Raw genomic sequence first — 25,993 nt, forward strand, 5'->3', positions numbered from 1 at the left:
AAAATATATTTCATAATAACAATTACACCTTGATTTTTACTTGCTTCATCTTAACCTGAGGACTGAGACAGGAGGTCAGCAGTGTTTCAGCTAGAATATATTCATTACTAATTGATATATCATTTAGAAGACATATATTCCTTTTTCAACTTAGCAGCCAGGTTGAGTTTCCTCTCAACTGTACTGTAGACTTATGAGATTCCATGGGTGGGAATAGACTGAATAACTAAAATAGTTACAAGTCTTATGCAGTCATGGCTATGAGAGGTGTATTAGCTTTGAATTGTAATGTGGGACATCTAAATGGCCATGAGCTGGAGCCAGAGCTCCATCAGATTCATGGGACAGTGTAGCTGAAGGTGTGTCAAACGTAGCACAAAGCTGAATCCCAACCTTATTCACCTAAGTAGAGAGAGAAAGCTAGTTTTGAGTCTTGGGGGTTCTCATACACTCACATAATAATCATTGTCACTCCCAGGGACTGAACTGCTTCTAAAGCACTGAGCAGAGGGCTAGGCATGTATGTGTATGCTCAGGATGAAATGATAGTGTGTCTGCCACTAGGTTAAGCTGTAACTTGGTGTATCCCAGGGAGCACAACTCCTCTATGAGGTAGGTATTCTGATACATATTGTACAGTGGGAACAGAGGCTCATGGAAGTCTAAGCAAGTTTTTAAGGATTATGCTGCTAGGATTTTAGGGAACTCATTTTTGAAATCAGTCTGTTAGAGTCCAGATCCTAAGCTTCAGACCACTATAGTCAAGTGGTCCTTGCCAATCAAATGCTAGTCTCTTTAAATTAGAAAAAAAAAAAAAGCTACTGAGAATTTCCCATGTATTTAGGTAAATCTCTGAAGGTGGGGGATCACAAGCCACAGAAAAGGTATTTTAAATCAATTTATATCTTGCTGAATTCCATGATGGGTGTGAATTAGCTGTTCCAAAAGCGTAAGGCTGTGGAAGCTTCCCTCTGTGCTTTGCTTCTCTTGTTTTCTTTAGTGATTCATGTTCTTGATTTCACTGGTTAAGGTGCACACTTTGATCTTTTGGGGCCTAAGTACAGCAGGACTAAGGAGCTGACTCATTTCTGCAAGTGCTGAGCAAGCTTGCATTTTTCTCTCTCAAGTGCCAGAGAGGTTGAAACCTTGGATGCAGTTATGGATCAGCAAATTGGCTTTATAGCTGCACATTTCTGGGGCACCTTTGGGTTATAGAAATTCCTCTGCCAGTTTTCCTAATTCATAGAGTAAAAAGTGAACTCCCAAGGTTGTCTGCCAAATCGCCACTGGACTAGAGCGATATGTTTCATGGCCCAGGATGATTCTTTGCTATCAGCAGGGGAAGAGGATAGTTTACCATAGAAAAACCCCAAGAGATAGTGCTTGTGCATGTAGGTTACAAGTGATCAGAATCCAGGGTACAGTGACCACCTTTCCTCCTAAATAAGTGGATACTTACTTGAGAGGAGAGTGATAAAAGGCTATTGCATTCAACCTTGCAAGCTGACCTGCGGGTGACAAAGGACACAAACAAGAAAGGTGACATGTCAAGTCTGTGATGCAGTCAAGCTGGTGAATTATTTGGTTGGAAGCCATGCAGAAAGATAGATAGACAGACAGAGAGAATGCAGGGAACGCAAGTAACTTTCTGACCCATCCAACAGCTCATAGAGCAGTCAAGGAAAAACCACTTCAACCTTCTCCAGGGCATACCCATTACAATCTCTTCGTCCTTTTCTTTGTCTTTTCTTTGAAGTCACTGGTTGTAGTGAGGAAAGGCAAGACAGAGAGAGAAGGAGCTTAAAATCTACCAGATGGCAGGAACTCCAATGGAAGCTGATGCTGTTAATAGAATTTCCTTTCATTTTGCTTGTATCAGGTTAAATCTCTAGTTCACTGAAATAAATAAAAATCTAATACCTTATATGAAATGACTCCTTTTCTTAAAAAAAAAATTAGAATTTCAGTTATGGTTGTCACCAAAATCCAGAAACTAATGTGGGCTCCCAGAGGGAGGTCTAATAGGCGCCTCTAACAGCATGAACCAGAATATCGATTATTTAACCACCTCTCTCTCTCCTTCTGTGCAGCAGGGCCAAAAGGAGATATACGTAGGAATGCCACCCCTCAGAGTTCCCAGAGACACCCTGGGGCTTCATCCGGGCAAATTTCCTCCTGTGGACAGGCCATAGAAGTTGCGAAGAAAAACGTTCTCCCTGGTGTACACTTGGGGCAGGTCTGATTATGCAGGATTCAAATACGGCTTTACATATCTGGTCCCTCTTTGTTTATCTAGGCCTACACTCTGAAGTTATTCTGAAACACAACTGTTTTGGAACATTCCAGAGGCAAAACTTCTGTTTTATATTGTCAAGATGGGGTTAGTAGGCTTCCCTCTTGCTCTGTTCTTCTTGGGAAAATATTTCCAAGCAATCTACAGATGTATGAGTAGTAGATAACTTATTTTATCTGCTATTCTTTCTTCCAATAACAGAGTAAGAGAGAACTACTGCTCCAAAGATGGTGGAAAAAACGTATCTGGATATTGGACAGAAAGCCTGACCTGATAAAAATAACCCACTGGGGCCTGGTGGGGGGCAGTAGGTCTCAACCATCCAAATACCCCTGTCCTCCCAGAACCCCGGCAAGATGGAGGGAGGGGAAACGTACCAGGTAAATAGACAGGGGAGTAGAACAATCTCCATGGGAAAATGCATCCCCGTAAGGATAATATTATTCCCCATTGCGTGTGTTATGTCAGGTGAATTCTCAGATGGATTATCATGCTATCCAGGATATATGACAGTCTGTCCAACCACACCCTGCTGAATGGGGGCCTACATTTCCCCCAGCATTTCTAGCTGAGGCTTGTCACTCTTTGACTTCTTAACATTTGATACGAGGCAGGCAGGGAGGGAAGTTGAGGACAAGTGATTCAAGAACAGAGGTATACTTATGCTTAGTCAATTTCCTTGTGCCCTGTGGCCCACCCAAGGGCATAGAATCCCAGAGTATTTATGGGGGACTGGTTCCAGGATACCCCCATCCTGCAGATGCCAGCATCCATGGATACTCAAAGTCCCCTCCAGTTGAGCCTCAGTATCCACAGATTCTGAATCTCCTGACATGGACAGCCAGCTGTATCTTTTCTTAAAAAGTGCTTTCCTAATCATCTTGGAGGGTCATGAACTATATTATCACCATGGAAGGCCTCTTTTCATTTTCCAGCTCAGAATTTATAGAAATACTTGATGAGTGACAGCTATAAGAAGCATTAAACCTTTCCCTGTCTTAGAATTCATGGGCTGAGGAGTACTGTCAGAATATTCCAGAAAGGGAGGGTGGAAGGAAGGAGAAGGCACCAAGTTTTGGAATAACGTGAAAGATCCAGCCACCGAGGGGCAGGGGCTGAAGTGGTGGGTGGTGTGGGGTGGGGTCTCGGTACCTGATAGGCTTCGTCCTGTAGCTTCTGTTTTAGGTATTCCTCCATCTTCAGCTCATTCTCCAGCTGCCGGACAGAGTCATCTTCATAGTTCTCATCCTCTGGCCGCACGTAGGGGTCCCCATCTTCTGTAACCCTGGAGTCAACCACAAAGGGCGTTTTGGAGCAAATCTTAAAAGGCAAATATGAGTGGAACCCCTGTATTACCTGCTGTTCTGGGCACACATTTATTTTGTCTCTAATTCACTTCTTTGCTTCGATTTACTTCAATTTAGGATTTTCTTTGACATGATGAAAAAAACTTGAAAGACGCTTTGGAAGTTTGGAGAAATATATGATCAAGGTGTTCTCATAGGCAGTTTTTCTAGGGTAGTCTGGTGATCGTTGTCACCTGTTTTCCTAGAGTTTCCTGGAATGAGTTGTCCTTTAAATGTTTGCCATTCTTAAAAAAAAGGCAGGCTTATCTTTTGAGAGGATACAGTTTTCCCAATTTGGGGGCTTAAAAAAATGGAGTTCAAAAACACTTTCTATAAGGAAAGTGAGCCCTCTAGTGAAATAATGTCTAAGAATATTTGTTTGTCATTTAATGCTCTTTGTGTTCTGCATGTATATAGGCCCATGCACTCATGTGCTGTATTTTTATGGTAGAATCAAGGCTCAGAGTATCAGCCAATCAATGTCAGGGAGACTACTATTCTAACCCACAGCTCTTGATCTTAAAGATGTATACTATCTCTGACTTTAAGAAATCCATTTAAATTGTCCAATTCCACCATGAAACAAATGGATAAAAATGATCTCATTCACTAATGTGTGACTCTCCATCTATTCACCCAAGTATACATAAAGTTCTTCCTGGGACTGAATATAAATTCACTACCTAAATCATATGACTAAAATATGCTTGGGCTAAAACACAGTACATGCTTAGATAGTACAGATATTAAAATATCCCCTAAAATGAAAAAGAGTGGTCAAGTAGAAGTTTCTGGGTTGGAACATAAATGCCAATGTTCATGTTTATTTATATCTGTACGGCATGTTCTTGTTATTTTTAGAGGTTTGGGGCCAGCCTAAATAGGTCTGCAAGGCCTCTGTAAACTTTCCCTTCCCAACCCCCACAGCCCTGTTGGTAGTCTGTCCTGCCACCAGCCTGCCAGGAACAGCAGATCGGGTGGCTTTAGCTACAGTCTTGGATCTTGCGAGTGGATCAAGAAAGTTTTAGGTCACCACTATGTAGATGCTCAATTATAAAAAATCACATAGATACATTATTTACCAGACTGAACTGATCACAGTTCTCCAGTCTGAATAACAAACAAATTAAATAATTCTAAATTATAGAGGGAAGGACAAGAAAGCGAACTACAATTAAAAGCAGCAGCCTCCTGCCACATAAAATCATAACTGTTTTGTTTTGATATTATGCTCTCTGCCTTTTCACAGCTGGCTTTCAAACCATGTCTATTTATAATTTCCCATTATTACTGGTCTTTTTACTCACTCCTTGGATGGAGAGTCAAAACACCAGAAAGGCCTCTGGTTAGTTTCTTCTTTGGGGCTTTAAAACAGACAGTTTATTTTTGTAGACGAGTCTGCAGTTCTTCTCATGTTAAGCCCCACCACCCTTCTGTAGCTTTTTTTTAAACTGCTCATCAACTCCCTTTTCCAGCTTCTGGGTGAGCCCTTGTCCACATTTCTCAGAACCCCACTTATTTAACTTTCTTCATTTTATTCTTTTCCCTCCCAAGCTGGGCTCTGCAGTTCTGTCCTTGCTTTGCCTTTGTTTCTCAGCTTTAACTTTTTCTGCCTGACTACTTGGAGCTGATCCAAGGTCACAGTCTAGTCGGGAATGTCACTGATTCTACTGGCTCCTGTCAAGCTACAGAAACCTAATTGGGTGAAAATCTTTGTAACATGTCTTTTGAAGGTCAGATTTATACATATTCAACAAGTCAAGCAAATTGGACTTCTTTATAACGAGATTTTTATACATTTAGTTATTCAAATCACAAGTGCATAGATGATGTTTATACTCAATTTAAATAGAGGCCTCTCTAGTATCACCGGGTCCCTTAAGAGTGAATCTAGTAAATTCAGAAGACAGGATGATTTATCTTCTGAACTAGTCTATGAGTCCTGGGATGCTGGGAGTGATTTTTGACACTATTTTGTATCTAACTGGTTGAGTGCCTTGGGCAGGCCAGGATCTCAACAGGCACTGGCTGGTTTTCGTTACTGATACTCTGGAAATTGTTAGGAGGAAAAGTCACAATGAGAAGTTGAAACGAAGCGCCCTTCTACCTGGGTTTCCCAGGGGGTGCTAGTGGTAAAGAACCCGTCTGCCAATGCAGGAGACACAAGAGACTCGGGTTCGATCCCTGGGTCAGGAGGATCTCCTGGAGGAGGGCGTGGCAACCCACTCCAGTACTCTTATTGGAGAATCCCATGGACAGAGGAGCCTGGTGGGCTGAAGCCATAGGGTCACATAGATTGGGACATGCCTGAAGTGACTTAGCACACACACACCCTTCTACCTTTTCTGGCAGAAAAGGAAACTGTGTCATTCCTTTCCAAAATGAAAAACTAAGCAACCATGTTTTTATTTTCCTATGCTCCCTGCAGAGTGTTCTGTTGCTGAAAAAAACACCCCCCAGGCAGAAGATACTCACATGTCCCCACGCATGGTGCTCGGGGTAGCTCCACTGTGAAGGTACCCAGGTTTTCGGGCGTGGATTTGTGCTAGAAAAGCTTTTTCAGAGGTTGGTGATGGGACCAGATCTTCAAACTGAGTCCGTGCAAATTCAGAATCCACGTTACTATCAGTTTCACTCCCCACCTCTATTAGGTACAATTGAAGAAAGTAAAGAGTATCTTAGATTTTTTTATGATCATCCAATAAAGGGCTAGGCTTAACATAAATTAACCTGTGCTGTGTAAAACACTGACCAGCTACTGTACACAAGTCAAGTGAGTGTTCATTTGTTTTCAAAATGAATTGATATTGACATGAATTACCATAAAATCAGGAAGACTCTTGAAAGTCCCTTGTACTGCAAGGAGATCCAACCAGTCCATCCTAAAGGAAATCAGTCCTGAATATTCATTGGAAGGACTGATGTTGAAGCTGAAACTCCACTATTTTGGCCACCTGATGCGAAGAGCTGACTCATTTGAAAAGACCCTGATGCTGGGAAAGATTGAAGGCAGGAGGAGAAGGGGACGACAGAGGATGAGATGGTTGGATGGGATCACTGACTCAATAGACATGAGTTTGAGTAAACTCTAGGAGCTGGTGATGGACAGGGAGGCCTGGCGTACTGCAGTCCATGGGGTCGCAAAGAGTTGCCACTGAGCGACGGAACTGAACTGAAACATAAGACCATTTAGAATACAGTTTTGTCTTTTTTTGGGCTTCCCTGGTGGCTTAAATGGTGAAGAATCTGCCTGAAATGTGGGAGATCTGGGTTTGATCTCTGGGTCAGGAAGATCCCCTGAAGAAGGGAATGGCAACACACTCCAGTATTCTTGCTTGGAGAATTCCATGGACAGAGGAGTCTGGTGGGCTATAGTCCATGGGGTTGCAAGGAGTTGGACACGACTGAGCAACTAACACACACACACACACACACACACACACACACACATTGTCTTTTTTAAATCTCAATAATGTTACAAGGAATTTTTGTCTTAATAACTGACAATTCTCCAAGCATTCTGTTTTTCCCCCTCTTCTTTAAAACTGTTGTTACTTTTGCTTAATATTATTGGGTTGGCCAAAAGGCTTGTTTGGGGTTTCCATGAGCAACTATTAGGGAAAATCTACTTTAACTTAAGATAAACAAACCTAAAACACTACATTCACTTATTATTTCAAAGTACTGTAAGAGTATAAACTAATAGTACTTTGAAACATCCCCAATGAGAATGTATTCATTTTCTTCATCATTTGCTAGGGCACTGGGTATATGCCAGTAACCATGATATATATATTAACTACTGTCATTTTTATCCTATCTGGTAATCTTAACCTAAAATAATAGCAGCAATTTATATTGCTATTATTTTAGGTTAAGATTACCATTTCATTATTTTAACTCTAATTATAGAGACTTTCAGAAATTTAAGTCCAGATTTTTTTTTTAATGGTGAAGTTTTATTTTTACAGTTTTTGTAATCTCAACTACATGACCACAGTCCTGAAAAACAGTCATATTGCTAGTAGGGCTTTCATGAATAGATGAAATGTATTCCTAACTAGCAATATATTTATTTGTATATTAACACTGTTAAATTGTCTAAAACTCTGTAGTATTATTAGGATAAAGAGTACTGCAATTTTATGCTATATATTTTCTGGGAAGATCTTTCTTTGGTGGTATTGCAAAGGTGAATTTAAGTTTGTTGTTGTTTAGCGGCTAAGTCATGTCCAGCTCTTTTGCGACCCTATAGACTATAGCCCACCAGGCTCCTCCGTCCCAGGCAAGAATACTGGAGTAGGTTGCCATTTCCTTCTCCAGGGCATCTTCTTCTCCTAGGGATCAAAGCCTTGTCTCCCGCATTGGTGGGCAGATTCTTTACCACTGAGCCACTTAGGAAGCCCAAATTTCAGTTTAGCTTCATTCAAATAGCCACGCATTCCAAATTAACAGAGCCTAAATTAGTAAATAAGACATTTGACCTTATAAACTAACTTCAGCATCATGTCACATTGGGTCATGATATATTTAACAGTGGCTACCTTGGAATTCTGGATTTTTAAAAAATGTTATTTTTAATTGGAGGGTAATTATAATATAATGATGGTTTCTGCCATACATCAACATGAATCAGCCACAGGCATACCCATGGGATTCTGGATTTACAAGTCAATTTTAATATTTTTCTTTATTCTTTTCTGCATTTTTCAAACTTTCTGCATTAAGCATGTATTTATAGTCTTTTCATCAGCAAAATGTAAACAGTACTAAAAAATCTAACATCCCAACAAAATGTCACATAGATCTTTAAAAAATCTTTTTCTACTTGACAATGAGAAGATCTCTTTTAAACAGCAAAGTTGTTTCTAATTGTAAATAACTGGAATCAACCTAAATATTAAACATTAAATGAATAGTTAAACTAGAGTAGTTTAGCTTACAGTAAATGTTATTTTCTTCTTTATACAATTCTGAGTTATTAACTATTTTGGGGGTAATAAATAAAGTTAAGAATAGACCCTGATGTTGGGAAAGATTGAAGGCAAAAAGAGAAGGGGGCGGGCAGAGGATGAGATGGTTAGACAGCATCACCAATTCAATGGACATGAATTTGAGCAAACTCTGGGAGATAGTGGATGACAGAGAAGCCCAGCGTGCTACAGTCCATGGGGTCGCAGAAAGTTGGATAAGACTTAGAGACCGAACAACAACAAATAAGGTTTAAAGATAATGCTGAAATCTCTAGAGGCCTTTCTTAAAAGTTTACCTATAAAGTGTTAATTATTAAACTCAAGATGGTCTCACATTTCTCACTCAGACAATAAACATCTTAAGAATGCAGAGTTTTCAGCTAAAAAGATGGCACCTAAGTGTTCTATGAGCAGATCCCTAACAGAAGTTATGGGTCCTTCTGCAGTGAGCAGACAGATAAGAGGGGACCAGGGACTCACCAGAATTCAACTCTTTCACGAGAGAGGACATGGTGTTCGTGATGGAATCTGCTGCTACTAGTAAGTCATTCCTTAAATTTCTTCTTGAGCCTTAGGAAAGAATGATAACGGAAAAAAAAATTCAATACTCTCCTTTCCCCCCAATTTTTATGCTGTTTATCATTCCCATTGAAATTCTACAGCAAGAAAACTTCCAAGACTTCTTTTCAAAAGTGCTTTGGTTCATTTCCTGAAAAAAAATACTTTGTGTTCAGGGCAATGGCCTTTGATGTATGAAGACATGGCAGCTGATGGGGATTCATACAATTTATTGTTCAAACTGGGACAATTTTACAAGTGAAAGGGGTGGTATTGGTAACAAGAATGAGGACTTCTCTGGTGGTCCAGTGGTTAAGACTTTGCCTTCCAATGTAGGGGGTGCGAGTTCAATCCCTGGTTGGGGATCTAAGGTCCCACATGCCTCACAACCAAAAAACCAAAACGAAACAGAAGCAATATTGTAACAAATTTGATCAAAGTTTTAAAAATGGTCCACATCAAAAAAAAAAAAAAGTCTTAAAAAAATGACTGGGTGACCTGGCACAAACAGGGATGGTTGCAGGTAAACCGGCATATGTGATCACCCTACTTAGGTATTGCCCTCATAGATGAAAAGTCTGGTTTCCCCACCAGAGCTGTGCCTTCCCAGCAGCTGCTACTGCTGTAGCCATTACCTGGTGGCTGAAGTGCATCAGATTCTGATCTCCAGCATTTCAGCCTCCACTTCCCAGCAGGGCTCCCCAAACTCCCCCGACTATTTCAGGTACCTCTTGGGAATGAGAACCCTGTGCACCGAATGTCCTCAGAGGGTGGAAAAGGCGTGACGATTCTTGCTCCTGCTGCCAATACATGGGCAGAAGATGTATGCCAAATACCCTGACTCGGAACTTAGACCATATTTCTCTATGGTTGAGAAAGATTATTATGAGATTTCCATCACACTAAGGGTTCAAACAGGGCCTTCTCTGGTGGCTCAGTGGTAAAGAATCTGCCTGCCAGTGCAGGAGACTTATGTTTGATCCCTGGGTTGGGAAGATGGCCTGGAGAAGGAAATGGCAACCCACTCCTGTATTCTTGCCTGGGAAATCCCATGGACAGGGGAGTCTACTGTGCTATAGTCCAAGGGGTCGCAAAAGAGTTGGACGTGACTGAGCAACTAAACAATAACAACAGCAAGGGTTAAAAGGATATTTGTGTGCTGGCCTGGGAGCAGGGCAAGGAGCCCAATTGAGGGCTAAGTCCATAATACGTTTAAAAAAGAGGCTCAACATTCCAAATACGTGGCTTACAGATAAACTTCGGCAGGAAGAGAAACAGCCTCGCAGTACATACATGGCTAGAAGAGGCAGCAGTGGGAGAATGCTGTTTGTCATCTCCAATCACTCTCTGCCCTCCTCTGTGAACTGTGGGGGCCTCGCCTCCCAGCCCCAGGACACAGAGGCAATGAGTCAACTCTGTAAGGCATCTGGAAGGTGACTAAGCATCCTTTTCGATTGCCTCTGTGCTAAAGAGATGGGCTTGTTTACTCTCAAATCTTGAGTTTCCTTTCATGTAAAAAGAAGAAAGCCGGAAATATCTTGCAGGATTTTCAAATGGATTACATTCATATAATTTCCTAGGGATACTGTTGGAAAGATTTTTTTTCCTTTCCCTTAAGGAGCAAAGGCTCATTAAAAAAAACAGGGCAGGGCAAGAGAAGCCAGAAGATAAGATGGTGAAGGGATGAACAGATCAGCGTAGGGAGGTGCTAAAAGGTCTTGCAGGCTTGGCTCTGACACAAGCCACGGAACAGTCTAGAACATCTTTGGTATTGGCTCTGATAACTGTAGAACACGCAATCCTTGGCGACTTTGTTTTTGGTCACATAAAGCAGAACACAGCAAAGTAATACTGATAATAATAGAAATGCCACTTACTTTGTGCAAACGCCTCCTGTACGTCTCCCCCTACCCCCGTGAGTGAGTCCTGAGGCGTGGGGGTCGGGGTGGAGCAGGCGGACGCGGACCGCACCGGCATGGGGATGGGCCTGCTGATGGTGTGGCTAGGGGAGGAGCGGGGGGAGCCTGCCCCCTGGGTCTGGAGAGACAAGGCAAGCCATTAATTTGTTTTCCCCAAGAAGATGCCAAATGCCCTTCCCAGTGCCTCTGTTAAATGTTAAAAACCGTGACAATGGAATCCCAAAGCGAGCTGAAGTTCTACGTCATGGAGATGGCAATGCTCAACTTGAATTGCAGGCGCAGACTGTTTAGGACCTGACCGGACATAGTCTGGAGTTTGGGTTACAAACCGAAAGCGGAGATTATTAGTACCACGTTCACTGTTCTACGTCATAGATGAGATGTTTGCCCACGTAATGAAACTACTGTTAAGCAGTGATAATTTCAAGGTGTTTATTTTCTCCTTGAAAGAAGATCTATACAGAATAAAAAGACATTAGGAAAAAATTTAAACTCGGAGACTATTTAGGATGGATGTGGTATATTGCTCTTCCTAAATTTTCAACCAGTCTGTCCTGCCATCATCTGCAGAGAATAATTTATAGTGCTTATCATGTCATGCCATATTGTGTGTATTAAATCTCAAATTAAGACTCAAATGAGGTGTAAATTGTTTAGTCCCTACTTTACAGGAAAAGTTGACTGTTGAATTGCTCTGATTCAGGGATTCAAATGAGGATGAGAAACATAGAAATCTTGGTTTCCAGTTTGGGGGTAATGCTTCCTATAGGAATTGTCTTTCTCTTCACCTATGAAAAAGCAATATTCTAGCAGTAAGAACAGTGGGATTTAAAAATGAGTGAAGAAAAAGGAGAAAACAACTTAAAAGTCATTCATCTCCTCACTCCAACCCTCAGCAGGAAATCATTCTGAGACTTGTCACACCTTGAATTTCATAGGTTCGGCTCTGCAGTGAGGTCTCTTGGAATCATTTTCTGTTTTAATAATTAGTTTACAAAGGCAGTCAAGTCAGCACAAACATGAAAATGTAAGAAGTGCATATACAACAGATTAGATGTTCACATAAATTGCATTCCAGCCCGCTGGGGCTGGCCAGGGAGAGTGAGGACTCTTTCACAGCAAGCTCCAGAGATTCATCATCACCCCATTCAAACCCCAGACATGCACCACCAGAGCAGTGCTCTGGAGTATTCCATTTAGGTCTTTGCTGTGGGTTCAGCTGCTTGCAGTTAAAACACACAACATCAATCCTGTAAAATGCCATGCTGTTAGCTTTCCAGGGCTCCAGCATCACACATAAAAGTCAAATCTATAACTTGAGAAAAATCCAGAATTAAAATGAAGCAAAACAGAAAATAACTCATGTGATGCTTGAGGCGCTGAGGATTCCACTCTTTCACTCACAACAGTACCTTGGAGTGGCCCGTGAGGCCCAGAGAAGTGAAGTTTGCCTGCTGGTGATGCTTTGCAGCCCCTTGCCCCAGCCTTCTCCGGGATGGACCTGGTTTACCCTAGCGAACTTGTGCAGCTCAAGGTCATTATGGTGACTCCTCTGCTGATGAGCTACCTGGACACCTCCCTGCATCTCACACCAATAGGTGGTGACTTCACTTTTGAGTCATGCTTCGCCATGTACAAAAGGTTTTCACATACATTCCCACTGGTGTCTCTCCATGACCTACTGAAGTAGGCCCCATTATGCTAAACGTGCCGTCATGGACCACAAGGTTCAGAGAGGTGAAAAGAATTGTCCAGGAAATGGGGCTAGAGGGTCTGGGCTGGGGCCTGAGCCCAGGTGCTCTGCCTGCCCTGGGTTGTAGATGGCCTGGATGGCCTATGGCTGGTGGAGGGTCCCTAAAGGAGACAGGTGTTGATCAGTTCCCCTGAGGTCAGGCGCCTCTCCCTGGCAACCCTCCTGTGTATCCTTTCCAAGACAGGGCCCTTGGCAGGGCTCCTTGCCCCTTCTCATCTGTTTTCTTTACCAAGGACCCAGATGCAGATGGCAGGAGGGACTGGCCATGAGAAGCTGGACAGGGGGGTTGAAGGAAGAAGACTTCTCTTGGCTACACAGGGTGGGTTACCTTCTCTACCCTGGAAGCCACATCCTCTTCCGTGATAGGAGGTTCATAATAATAATAAAACTCCACTCTTGTATGCAATTTATAGTCTCTAGAGCATATCGGCATGCCTTAGTTTGCTTTATTCTCTCACTAATAAGTGCTAGGCATGATAGTAGCTTATGTCTCAATAGCAATTGATGGTCTAGAAAGCACCTTAATCCCATCTATTTCACTTAATCCTCTCAACAACCACTTGAGGTATGAGTACTCCCATTTTTCAGGTTAGCAAGACTCAGAGGTCATAATCACCCAAGGTCTCCGAGCTAGTGAAGGACAGAGATGAAATGGACCCCCCAGCCTTTAGCCCACAAGGCCAGGGTTTTCCTACATCACCACAGCTACTTCTCAGGATTGTGGGCACTGGGACCAACCTTCACATGGTTCCATTGCTGTTTCGAAACATACTGTCACTAATGTTGAAAGGGTGAGCTACCCAAAGGCTCAGAAGATGCAGGACAAGGATGCACTGGAGAGTGTGTTGGAGCAGTGGTCTACGGCTTTCTGCTGGGCTATGCAGTAGAACCTTCTAGTTACTGCTCATGGAGAGCAGTGTGAGTGCCAGAGTGGCAGAAGAGCCTTTGGGCTGTTTATCAATCAGTTCAGAAATACAGGCCCCCCGTCTCTTATCTGCAAATGTGAAATCCAATGGGCTACATGTGTTGTTTCCTAACTGCTATGAGGCTACTTATGTGGTATCTGAACTGTATTGAGTTTCTAAAACCAGATTCTGAGTTCTGGAGCATCTCTGGACCCAGTGATTTTGGATATGGGGCTGTGGGCCTGTGTTTCAGTATCTGATGTTACTGGGGCTGTAGTGCATGCCAGCCCTGCTCACACCTGTGCCACTGGATTCTGTACCATATGATGTTCCTGGGGCTGCTGCCACAGGGTACCACAGGGCACCATGCCACCTTTGGGTACCACACTGGCCTCCGCTCTCCCTGCTTAACACCATGTCTCCAAAGCCAACTTTCCCTACCCCTTTCTGCCTCTTTCCTGTCTTCAAAACTCCCATGAGTAGACTTGTGTTAAGAGAAAAATAACAGATTGTGGTTATATGTTAAGGGAAAAACAATTGACTGAGTCTAAATTACACCCATGTGTGAATGACTAACAGCTACTATCTCCTAAATGAATTTCTAATTGGTGCAATTACAAGCAGTCTGATTGTGTGAAGAAATTAGGTGGATGATTCGGTGCTGAAGTAAAGATTCAGCTGCATCTTTTCCCCAGTCATGACCAGCCTTTACCCAGACCTGGGGGTAGAATCCTGGCTCCCTGGGTTATCAGGGCCCACCTCCCTCTGTCAGCACTCGATGACAGTAGACACCAGGGGCTTTGCTGGTGGCTCAGATGGTAAAGCATCTGCCTGCAATGCAGGAGACCTGGGTTTGATCCTTGGGTCACGAAGATCCCCTGAAGAAGGGAATGGCAACCCACTCCAGTATTCTTGCCTGGAGAATTCCATGGATGGAGCCTGGCAGGCTACAGTCCATGGTATCACAAAGAGTGACTAACACTTTCACTTTCAGACTTACTGCTGGGAACACCATCTCAGGCCTTCCTGACTACTGTTCTTGTTGGACTACTAGGGAAGGCAGTTATCTCTTAGCTTTGGGGTAGAAGAGTGAATATGGTACAGTTTCATTTTCACAGGTGTATCCTGTAGCGAACTGTGGCCTCTGGCCTGGTCATGAGGCATGGCCGTTGGGTAACAACTTTAGAAGAGTTAGAGTGAATAATCTCTGTGAACATCCTTTCTTGGAAATTACTCAGTGATTAATGGAGCAAAGACTTAAGGGACAATGGTCCATGCAGATCAATATATAGATTTCAAATTCCTGAGGAGAGAGTTGATTTATGGACAAAGGAAACAATTCATCATACTTGGCAAATTTAAAATAGCTCTCTTCCCAGAGAATAAATGAAAAATTCATTTCTACCCTCCGTTCTCTGAGAATCCACTCAACCTGCTGTTGTATCAATTTTTAAAAAGTGTGACAAGATCCATAAATTTTCTGATTTTTTTCCAGGAAGGATTTGGGTTTCCACTCTGTCCCAGAAAGGAATGAGGCTTCAGGGGAAGTGCCCAGTGTCACTTTGTGGAACCAGCACCATCTAGAGGAATGGCCAAGCAGATGGTCAAGAGACAAGGGGAGGTGGTACTATGGACTCTCCCCAACCCAGGTCACCCACTCCCCGAAAGTCAGCCTCTCAAGTTTGGTGGAGAAAGCAGCACAGTCAGGCCTGCCTGATTTTATGTGGCTGCCTGTTTAGTGACATCCAACCCTTTTCTCATCCTTTCTTCCAAACCACCCTGATTATCATCACAGGGCTTCATGTGGGGATGCAGATGAGGTGCCTAATTCTGATTGGTCAGACAGGAAACACCATATGCCTTGCGTCTTACAGCAGAGATTTCCAGGCAGAAAAGAGGAAGCACTGTGGGAGACAGAGGAGCATTCCAGGGCTTGGAGTACCAGGGAAAGGCCTGGGGAGTCTGAGGGGTACTGCAGACATGCTGGGGTAGCCAGTGGGGTTGATACACCAGGCTTGCTGTGAGGAGTGGAACAGATGAAGCCGGAAAGAGCTGGAGCCAGGTGTGGGGGCCTCCAGCGTCATTAAAGGGGCTTAGCCTTTATCCTGAACTAGAGGATCATTTTGTAAGGTTTTTTAAACAGAGAAGCAATTTTTACTTTTCGAGAATTAGTTAACAATCCCTAATTTAAAAGAAATGTGAGAGATAGAAAGAGAAAGAGGAGAGAAACAGAGAGAAGAGGAGAGGAGAGGAGAGAGAGAGAGAGAGAGAGAGAGGCTGGGGAGGTCTGTTTTTGAACACAGATTTCAGTCCTAATATTACAGTCAATTATTTCTGATGTGAATCATCCCCATCCCTATTCATTCGTGATCACTTCCCTACTCCATAGGCTACCCACCAGAGAGGACAAGCAGGGGAAATGATGGAAGGTGAACCTAAGCTGGTAAAATCTATTATTTCTGACCTGTGCATATTTCACAATATGTTTGGAAGAGGCAGGAACCTAAGTGACCATGATTTCCCCAGGGAATTGGGCCATTCAGTTGTAAACAGAGAATAGAATACAGCAGGAGATGGAACTGGGAATGGTGTGTGACTTTCTTCCCCTGACTGAGACACTAGCTAATGTGAGAAAGAGTATATGTGTGTGTATGTGTGTGTGTGTGTGTAAAATGTGGGTCAAATTAGAAAAGCTTATATATTCTGATGTATATGTGTACACATACATACATACATTTATCCTTATATCTGATATGCACAGAGCATTTTACAAAGTGCTTTTACATCCATTATCTTTTTGAATCTTTACAACAACCCTGAGACCCATGTATTATCAGTATGTTTGAGATAAATTGCTAGGAAGTTCATTGACTTACTCAAGATCTTAGAGCTGTGAGTAAGGAACTTAGACCACCATAACTCAGGGCTAACTCCAGTAATCTTTCTAAGAAAATTATTATTGAGATCCTACTTTCTGAACTCAAAGTCAGGATACTTGATTTTAGACCAGGTCATGGTCTTTGGCACTGGAAAGATACTAGAAACTTGGGAACATACCATCACTGCTATTATATCCCAGCCGCCTTCATTATTAAACTTTTTATGAGTGTTCTTTTTATGGTTCCTTCAATAAATCTTAAAAATACACAAAGAAGAAAGAGGGTAGGATAATTTCGACTCAAGTTTGTAAAAAAATTTATTGCTTATGAGACCATAATCATCATCATATTATATTACAGGCACTATTTCTTTTTTAAAAAAATTCATGTTCTCTCCTCAAGGGGAATAAATTCATGCATTACCTCGAACAAGAAACAGTATAAGTAGGAATTATATATACCAGTATAATAAAATACATTGAACCACACAGACTTATGATAAAGCAAGTAGAGGTTATTAAATCAAGCACAATTTGTTGTGTGTGGTGTCTTAAATCTGATTTTACAAAGAGACTGTCCCCAGAGGGGAAAGGCTCATAAATAAAAACAGAATTTAGAAGCAGACGCCAGACTAAAACTTCTAAATTCTCTCCTTAGATCATGTTATACTATGAGAAGTCTATAAATTCAGATGGTATTTGTTTATTTCCTTGTAGAACTGCCTCTGCAGGATTGGGACATATGGGGTTCTGTCTTTAGTTCTGACTGAAGGTCAGTATAAGAATCAGCCACATGAAATCTACTACTGCATGTGTCTGCTTTATTATTCACTCCTCCTCTGGTAAAGCTCTGAGTGAAATTTCCTTTTCATATTTTATGCCAACAGAAACTTTGGCCCCTTGAGGACTGACATTTCTGTTCTGATAAAACTACCAATTATGTTTTCCCTTTTTTGCCTCATTGCTAGAAAGCTCAGAGTAACACCCCTGTCCCTTAAGATAAGCGTATTTGCATTTTCTTTAGTGTTTGATTTTTCTATTTCTATTTTATGAAGTCATTGTTTATGTCTTTAGTTAGTTGTAAGCTGCCTTGGGTCCTTTTGGAAAAGAGACTTGAATATAAGCAAAGACATGAGTAAGACTGCAAAGACTCCTCCGACCTAGACAATGCATTGTTGACATGTCTGGGTATTGCCAGTAGTGGTCTTTAACCTAGGCAGCGATAACCACTGCTGGCTGACATTCAGTGATGCTGCAGCTGTTGAGGGCTCAGCGGGGGAGGAGCTGGAGGGGAAGCAGGCAGTAACGCAGTGATGGACGCTGCCATGGTTTGGCTCTATGCATCCATCTGTTTATGAACGTCCTGGTCCACTGAGCCTTTCAAGAATGCGTTGCCTTGGAAATGGAAGAGAGAGGGTCCCCAAAGGACAATGGCTAAAGCCAGGCTGACTGACTGCAGGGTGTTACCCTCTGCCTCCACTAGGAGGAGTAAGGTTATAGTTGAGCTTTCTTTCTATTTTCTATGCACATGCTGAGTAAGAGACAGGAAGGAAGAGAGGCTGTTTGCAGGAAAGGACCATGAGATGGCATTTTTCTTTACCATGATCTAAGTGTTTCGTATGTACAATAGCAACACCCCAGGTATGAATTTATGGGCAATTATACAGGCAGCAAATGTGTGTCCTTTACCCAGGGGGGCTGTCTCTCATTAAAATTTGACTTCAGTTTAGTGAAGTAACTTTGTTCACAAAATACAAATAATGTAATACATTGTCTTTATTGTCTGACATTACAGATTCGTTTTACACTTTCCTTTTTTTTTTTTTACAGACCATGGGAATGAAGGTTAAAAATGTGTCCAGCATTTTGCAAACATTCTTTGTTACACACAAACACGCACAATGAATAATAGGAAAGAGAATACAGAAGAATGAAAGGGTACGTTGAAATCAGACAGGCTGTGGTTGTCATGGATGCATGGAAATAATGTCAAACTTTTGGATAAGACCGGCAGGTGGGATATATTGTCATACACAGCTCGGTACATGCACTGGGAATGAAAGCTGCTTTTATTTTGTTTATTTGTTTTATTCTTATTGTATTTTGAGCACGTTGCTCCCTCTGCTGGCTTCTGCACCAGGCCACGTGGTCAGACAGAGGGCTTCAGTTCAGCTACAGTTAGAGAGCCACAGGGTTCATATTTCCAGGGAAGATGTATGTAACCCCTTGTGAACTCCTAGAGCAGAAAGGTGCTTGGTGATAAGATAAAGGCTGAAAGTTATCTATTCTTTGGAGATGATTGTCAACCAATGGTAGGTATATTCTAGTCTGAGAAGTGAACAGTTAGAGTTCAGTCTTTCTCTTATTAGACTGAGCACTTAATGGTGAGCAGTGGGGAACAGGGCTTAGTAATTAGGCAATGAGAGGAGATGTAATTGGCTGATTTTTACAAAAAGAAGTTCCACACCTTTTCAGTAAAATGGAAACTGAACTGAACATTCACAGGATGAGCAGATGTCAAGGTTAGCTTCTGAGTGCTAACTGAGGTAGAACCTCAGTGGGTTCCATCTAATGGACCATTAGTAATTGTGGTGAGTGCCTTTCTATTAAGAGAAGGGTCTGATTAACGACCCAGAAAAAGCATGAGACTGCTTTGAAACTTAGACCCTGGAGCTCTAAAGAGTTTCCAACAAATTAAATATGTTCCCTGTTCTAAAAGATGTAATAGCTCTTCTTTTGATGTTGATGGTAGTTATAAAAAATGCTAAATTTTATGTGTCTCAATTCAAGCACTACATTGAAAAGGAAGCAAATTAGTATAATTTTTTTTTTCTCTTTCCAAACTGAAGCATGAACATACATTAGAGGCAAAAGCAATGAGAAAAACGGCAGGACGGCAGGCCCCTCCACTGTTAGTTAAGACCTGCAGTAGGGCACATAACTTACTCCCTGCTTCAATTCTTCTTCCTACAGAAAGATTGAATCAATAATGGTTAGGTTACCCAGGGTTCCAATAAGAGCATGTACACAGTGTGAAGGAATAAAGGTGGGGGAAATCAAGCCTCTTCTACCTTGGGTACTTAGAGTTCCAAGTCTATTTAGGTATTTGAAACTATGGACCTGTCTCTTTCCTCCACGAGTCTAATCATCTTTCAACATGATTTCTCTCCTTATCCTGCAACCGGTACATCCTGATAGAATAGACTACACTCAGGCTACAGTGATGCCAAGATGGCTGGTGGTAAACAGACTCCTCTCCCATTGCTAAAGCGACAGAAGCATAGACGTAGAACCAGAGGGCTGTTTTCAGTTCCCTGTCATTCGGTGACGGGAAAGATGGGACAGGTCCACTTTATTTGGTATATTTGGGGGAAAAAAACCAGAAAAAGCGTGTCTGGATCATCACATGAGATAATAGGGCAGAAACAGCAAGAGGTTATTAATTATCTGGTCCTGTCTTAACATGGGCTTCCCTGGTGGCTCAGATGGTAAAGAATCTGCCTGCACTACAGGAGACCCAGGCTTGATCCCTGGTTCAGGAAGATCCCCTGGAGAAGGGAATGGCAACCCACCCCAGTATTCTTGCCTGGAGAATTCCATGGACAGAGGACAGATAGTACAACAAAAACTGAATTTTATACTTTATATGTCTGATACAATGAAAAGTAAATTTTGTTCAGTAAAGATAAAGCATTTCCGATACTGATGGCAGGAAAAGTCGACTACAGGAATAAAGAATAAAGAAAAGAAAAGAAAAAAAAGTGTTACATTTTCATCAGTGCCTGGGAGACAGTAGGTTTCAACAAATATCTGTTAACTGTTATTTAAGTTTTGAAATTAAAAAATAAATACATAAAAGAAATGAAGGGAGGGAGAAAGAAAAGTAAGAAAGAGAAAGGGAAGGAAAAGAAGGGAAAGGAAAGGGAAGAAAGAAAGAAAAAGAAAGAAAGAAAGAAATACAGAAACAATAAATGATGGGGTGTCAGGGATATAGGGGAGCCATAGACTGAAAGATAGGACATCTTGTCTTGCAAGTGAGCTGTCCCAGAGACTTTGTCTGTGTTACTCCAACATAAGCTTTAGTTCCTGCCTTTGGCATGTCACTGGTTCATGCTTGTTTATATCAGGCAGGATGGCCACAGAGCACTGAAATGTCCACGGGAGCCATCAGGGACATGTGGCCATACGAGTCTACTTTTGAGTTGAAATGCAACTTTGTGCACACTGACGAAGGGACTAAGATTTATGAAAGAAAGAATGCCAGTTCCCAATGAGAATTATTATTATAACACTCTGCAGACCATCTTATTACATGCTCCACTTGTAGAAAAGTGAAGGAGATATTCCCATTTACGCTTTGCATTTGAAACCCATAGGAATTATGTGACTTGCTGCGAAAGCCACACAGATTTGATAACATTTACTGAAATGAAAAAAGTTACTCCTCTTAATAAAACTATAATCACCAAAATTATTTTAATGTCTGTATCTTCATTTTCTGAATTAGATATGAGCTTCAGTTCAGTTTAGTCAGAACTGCTGAAAGCTATGAAATGTGAAATATTTTTGAATAAATTCAGTTTTAGTAATATTACTTCCAAGGACAAAAGGAACTGGAAATGAGCCAACTGGAAATAACTTATGCCATGAAGGTCGTCAGTAGTCTGCTTCCATGAAATAGATAAGAATGAACCCTACAAATGATCTTGTCATTTGATGTGTCTAAGAAAAGATACTAAAACTCAGTTTGAAACCACTTTTTGGGGGAGGAAATCACATATATAGTAATTGGAAAAACCATTGCACATTAGGTGCAAATTTTAAAATGTATTTTATTTATTAATTATTATTATTTTTTTTTACAAATGCCATAGTCGTAGGTCTAGGAAATAGCTATGTGAAACATCTTACCTTTAGTAGTTTCATGAGACCTTCTAACTGGACCATTAGCTCTCTCCGGCTCTCCTGGAGGGCAGACATTCTCTGCTCCAGCTCGTCCTTGCGCTGTCTAAGAAAGAAGTAGTAGTTGTCGTTAGAAACAGCACTCAACTCACTGAGCTAATCACGTTTCCCAGTCTTGAGGCAGGGCAGCGGTGGACACTAGAAAAAGGGCATCTCTGGGTCTTTGACATGGTTACCTGGCAGGGAAATGTCAAATGAATGCACAGTTATAGCTTGTTAGTCATTTAGTTGAGTGTGACTCTTTGGGACCCCACGGACTGTAGCCTGCCAGGCTCCTCTGTCCTTGGAATTCTCCAGGCAAGAATGCTGGAGTGGGTAGCCATTCCTTTCTCCAGAGAACCTTCCTGACCCAGGGACTGTACCTGAGTCTCTTGGAGAAGGAAATGGCAACCCACTCCAGTGTTCTTGCCTGGAGAATCCCAGGGACAGAGGAGCCTGATGGACTATAGTACATGGGGTCCCAAAGAGTCACACACGACTTAGCAACTATCACTCACTCCTGCATTGCAAGCAGATTCTTTACCATTTGAGATACCAGAGCAGCCAGGTATATGTTTAATTGTTAAAAGTCACAGTAAAACAAAATTAAAATCCTACTGGATATTTACCCTCATCTATCCTGAATTAACCATTTAATAAAATATTTTCTGAATGCTAATTATGTCATGGGCTCTGTGCTGTGCCACTGGGTCCTCAGATAACAAACAAAAACCAAACTGCCACTGAAAAAGGCCAAACCCACAGATCTTCCAAGGCCAAGGACCCTCACAGAAAATACTGATTACTTTAGTGTCTGGAAATCAGATTTAGAAAAGTAAATTTTTCATTTTTAAGAATTGTTCAATTCTTAGTATGCAATGTGGTGCCTTTCAGAGGAGGACTTTTCCTTGTACACAGTTTTATAGTCGATCTAAATTTTCTGGTTTGGGTTTGGCTGCTTAGAGTGAAGTCAGAAAAAAGGAGTTCCTACACAATTGTTGCAATAATCTACAAGGTTTGTGTTTGCTTAACTTTGTTTTGCAAAACTTCTATCAGCTGTCAACAAGAATGAAAACCAGGAAGGACACAAATACTAATGATCCACATTTCTGAAGTGTATTTTCCAAATCGATTTCAATCTCTTATTTCATGACTGCTAGTGAAAAAATGATATATACAATTTATTCCTTGCCCCAAGGACTTCTAATTCTGAAATATTAGAAATTATATTTTTAAAAATGTATGGATGCCTTAACCACACATGTGTTAATGTATGAATGGACATGTCTAGCTTCAATGACACAGGCATAATATTAAGTGGAGCTTATAGCAGGGGCTCTGAAATGAAAAACGGACCACATAAAACTGTCACACTGGGTTAGGTCAGTGACTCATCCCGTTGAAAGATACTTTGTGGGAGGACAGGTGATGGATATAAATGAGACGTTTCTAATTTGCTTTAATATAGGCTTTCTCTATAATGATTTATGAATTTAAAATTTATAAACATGTCACTTTTAAAATATATTTGTATTTTTGACTTTTATTGCTACTTAAAGTTTATTTTGAGAGAAATCCTTCTGTTGATTTTCTTTACAATTGCCCCTTTTCTGAATCTTGAGGATAAGGAACACCATAATTTTATAGACCTTAATGGTACCCTATTTTAGTCTTTTGTCTTGCTGGTCTGTAGAATTCTAATTCTGAAAAAGTCTTGCCCAATTCAACAATATTCTTCAGTGACAACTCCATTAGCGGTTTTTTCCTTTGACCTTGTCTGCACATGGTGTTCCAGCTACATCCTCGGTAGGGCTTGGCAGAAGGCAGATAATGTTTCTGATTTATTTCCAGTTCTCGTCTAGATGCTGTTTTGTAATTTTTGGCCTTTTGAGAGCTAAAGGCCAAAAGCACTTTGAGGGGAAGGTTAAAGCAAACTCTTCAAATTATAGATAAGAAGTATTAAAAGAAGCATCTAAAAACCATCAGAAAAAATTAACTTATAGTAATGTATAATTAATCAATATTGAAATAGCCTTATTTGTATTTATCTTAAGTAATACTCTTTCAAAACATGACATTTACTCTTTCATGCGTTGCATTGAAATAAATTTAAAAAATTTATTTAATAATGTCTTCTCTGTAAGTGTTTACACCAATGGTTACCAAATGTGGGTTTGATAACAATAGTGTGGTGCAGCCTCCAGTGTTCCAAGGAACACTGAGAAAACCTGGACTAAATAGTGATTTTATTTTCTTAGAGCTAAATATATCATCTCTAAAAGAATGCCTTTTATTCTGATATTCTGTCAGATTATTTTTAATTTTGTGTGTATTAAAACCTACTTTCTTTAGGAGAATGTTGGGATAATAGGCAAAATTTTTAATATGAACTGTATATTGCTTAGTCACTCAGTTGTGTCTGTCTCTTTGGACTGTATGACCCCATGGAATGTAGCCCACCAAGCACCTCTGTCCATGGAGTTCTCCAGGCAAGAATATTCGAGTGGGTTGCCATACTGTCTTCCAGGGGATCTTCCCAACCCAGAGACTGAACCCAGATCTCCCACATGGCAGGTGGATTCTTTACCATCTGAGCCACCAGGGAAGGCTGAACTGTATATTAATAATAGATAATCATAATAAATATCAATATTAACTTTTCTGAGTTTGATGATGATACCATAGTTATAGAAGAGAATGTCTTTCTTTCTTCTTAGAAAATATATACATAAGTATTTAGGGGTAAAGGATTTTGATGTCTGCATTTTACTCTCAAATGGCTCATCAAAAACGTGTGTGTAGTTTACATATATAAACATATATAGGGAGATAGAGAAGAGTGCGACAAAATGTTTGCACTCCCTAGGTGAAGCGTAGAAGGGAAATTTAGTGTGATATTCTTAAAAATCTTCTGTAGGTGTGAATTGTTTTTCAAAATAAAATGTTAAAAAATATACTGCATTCATGAAACATGCTAACAGGTGATGGTAGTTGAAAGATGTCATTGTAGGGAGTTTCCTGGTGGTCCAGTGATTAAGAATCTGCCAGCCAATGCAAGGGACACGAGTTTGATCCCTGGTCCAAGAAGATCCCACCTGCCATGGAGCAAGTAAGCCCTGCGCCACAACTACTGAGCCTGCGCTCTGCAGCCTGTGCTCTGCCCCAAGAGAAGCCACCGCGATGAGAAGCCCGTGCACCGCAACGAAGAGTAGCCCTTGCTTGCTGCAAACATAGATGCTTGTGTGCTGCAGCTAAAGCCTAGTATAGCCCAAAGAAAGCTGTTACCTGGTGAAACAAAAAGTGCTTAACTTTGTGTTGTTTCCCGCCACCAAAAAAAAAAATTAAGCTGGTCTAATGAAATTCAGTCCTGGGTGTTCATTGGAAGGACTGATGCTGAAGCTGAAACTCCAGTACTTTGGCCACCTCATGCAAAGAGTTGACTCATTGGAAAAGACTCTGATGCTGGGAGGGATTGTGGGCAGGAGGAGAAGGAGACGACAGAGGATGAGATGGCTGTATGGCATCACCGATTCGATGGACATGAGTTTGAGTGAACTCTGGTTGTTGGTGATGGACAGGGAGGCCTGGCGTGCTGCGGTTCATGGGGTCGCAAAGAGTCGGACACGACTGAGCGACTGAACTGAACTGAATGAAATTCAGGTCTGGAAACCACAAACCTGCATCAGAGATTATAATTCCACAAAAAAGTCTCTTTATATTAATAAGTTTTCTCAAAGAATAATCTCATATACCTTAAAAAGAATGCAACTTTGGGGTATATAATATGCTTATTTTTTTAGACAAGAGATAAATATGAAAATTTATAATTGTTTTTCTTCCCATTTGTAGTGTGAAGTTGCTTCACAGTTTAATAGTTTCTTCTTTATAGGAGATGGTATTGTCTTTGCAAATACAGTTCTTTAGCTGTCTCTTAATGGTTTTGCAGTGGGAAGGGTCACTAGATCACCTTGCAAACTTTCCCTCAGATTTCCCCATCCAATATGGGAAGGAAAGACCTGGGGAACCACATGGAATGCTGCAGGCCTTTCTCAGCTTCATCTGTGCCTATTGATTGCCTGTATTCTAAAAATTAATATTAGGGCAAGATCTTTGACTCATGTGAATCTGACTTGCCAAGCTAATCCACTGTGTTAACTCGGTATGTAACTCTCATCCTCCAGTGGCTTCCTGTTGTGGGATTGATAGCAATTTCCTCAAGATGGTCCGCGCGGCCACACAGCATCACAGTCTACCCCCATCTACATCTACAGCTCCAGCTCTTACCATGCACCTGTTTGCTCACTGCATTCTAGGTCAACAAAGCTTTTAGTTCCAAAAAAGATACCAGATTTGCTCTTGCTATTTGGTGTTTGTACATATAGCATCTATCTACCAGTAAAGCCTTTCATCAGCTACTTCCAGCTCCC

The 25,993-nt window shown here is 41.3% G+C and overlaps 1 protein-coding gene across 46 annotated transcripts in view; it reads right to left on the reverse strand.

The window, feature by feature from the left end:
- Nucleotides 1-25,993, reverse strand: part of DTNA (dystrobrevin alpha) — a 456,419-nt gene that overhangs the window by 5,956 nt on the left and 424,470 nt on the right. For 12 of the 46 annotated variants that reach the window (XM_086372803.1, XM_086372794.1, XM_086372802.1 and 9 more), the window contains 5 exons: nucleotides 21,537-21,633; nucleotides 11,048-11,207; nucleotides 9,093-9,182; nucleotides 6,115-6,283; nucleotides 3,446-3,578 (listed from right to left, as the gene is read on the reverse strand). In XM_086372803.1, the coding sequence (XP_086228929.1) occupies nucleotides 3,446-3,578; nucleotides 6,115-6,283; nucleotides 9,093-9,182; nucleotides 11,048-11,207; nucleotides 21,537-21,633 (649 nt within the window). Of the gene's footprint in view, nucleotides 1-1,386; nucleotides 1,760-3,445; nucleotides 3,579-6,114; nucleotides 6,284-9,092; nucleotides 9,183-11,047; nucleotides 11,208-18,383; nucleotides 19,593-21,536; nucleotides 21,634-25,993 lie in introns of those variants that run through there. The other 34 variants (XM_086372789.1, XM_086372779.1, XM_086372788.1 and 31 more) reach the window with 5 other exon arrangements.

Source organism: Bos grunniens, chromosome 24 (assembly GCF_055505025.1).
Source record: "Bos grunniens cultivar Pamir isolate PY7600 chromosome 24, Bosgru_T2T1.0, whole genome shotgun sequence".
NCBI classification, from domain to species: Eukaryota; Metazoa; Chordata; class Mammalia; order Artiodactyla; family Bovidae; genus Bos; species Bos grunniens.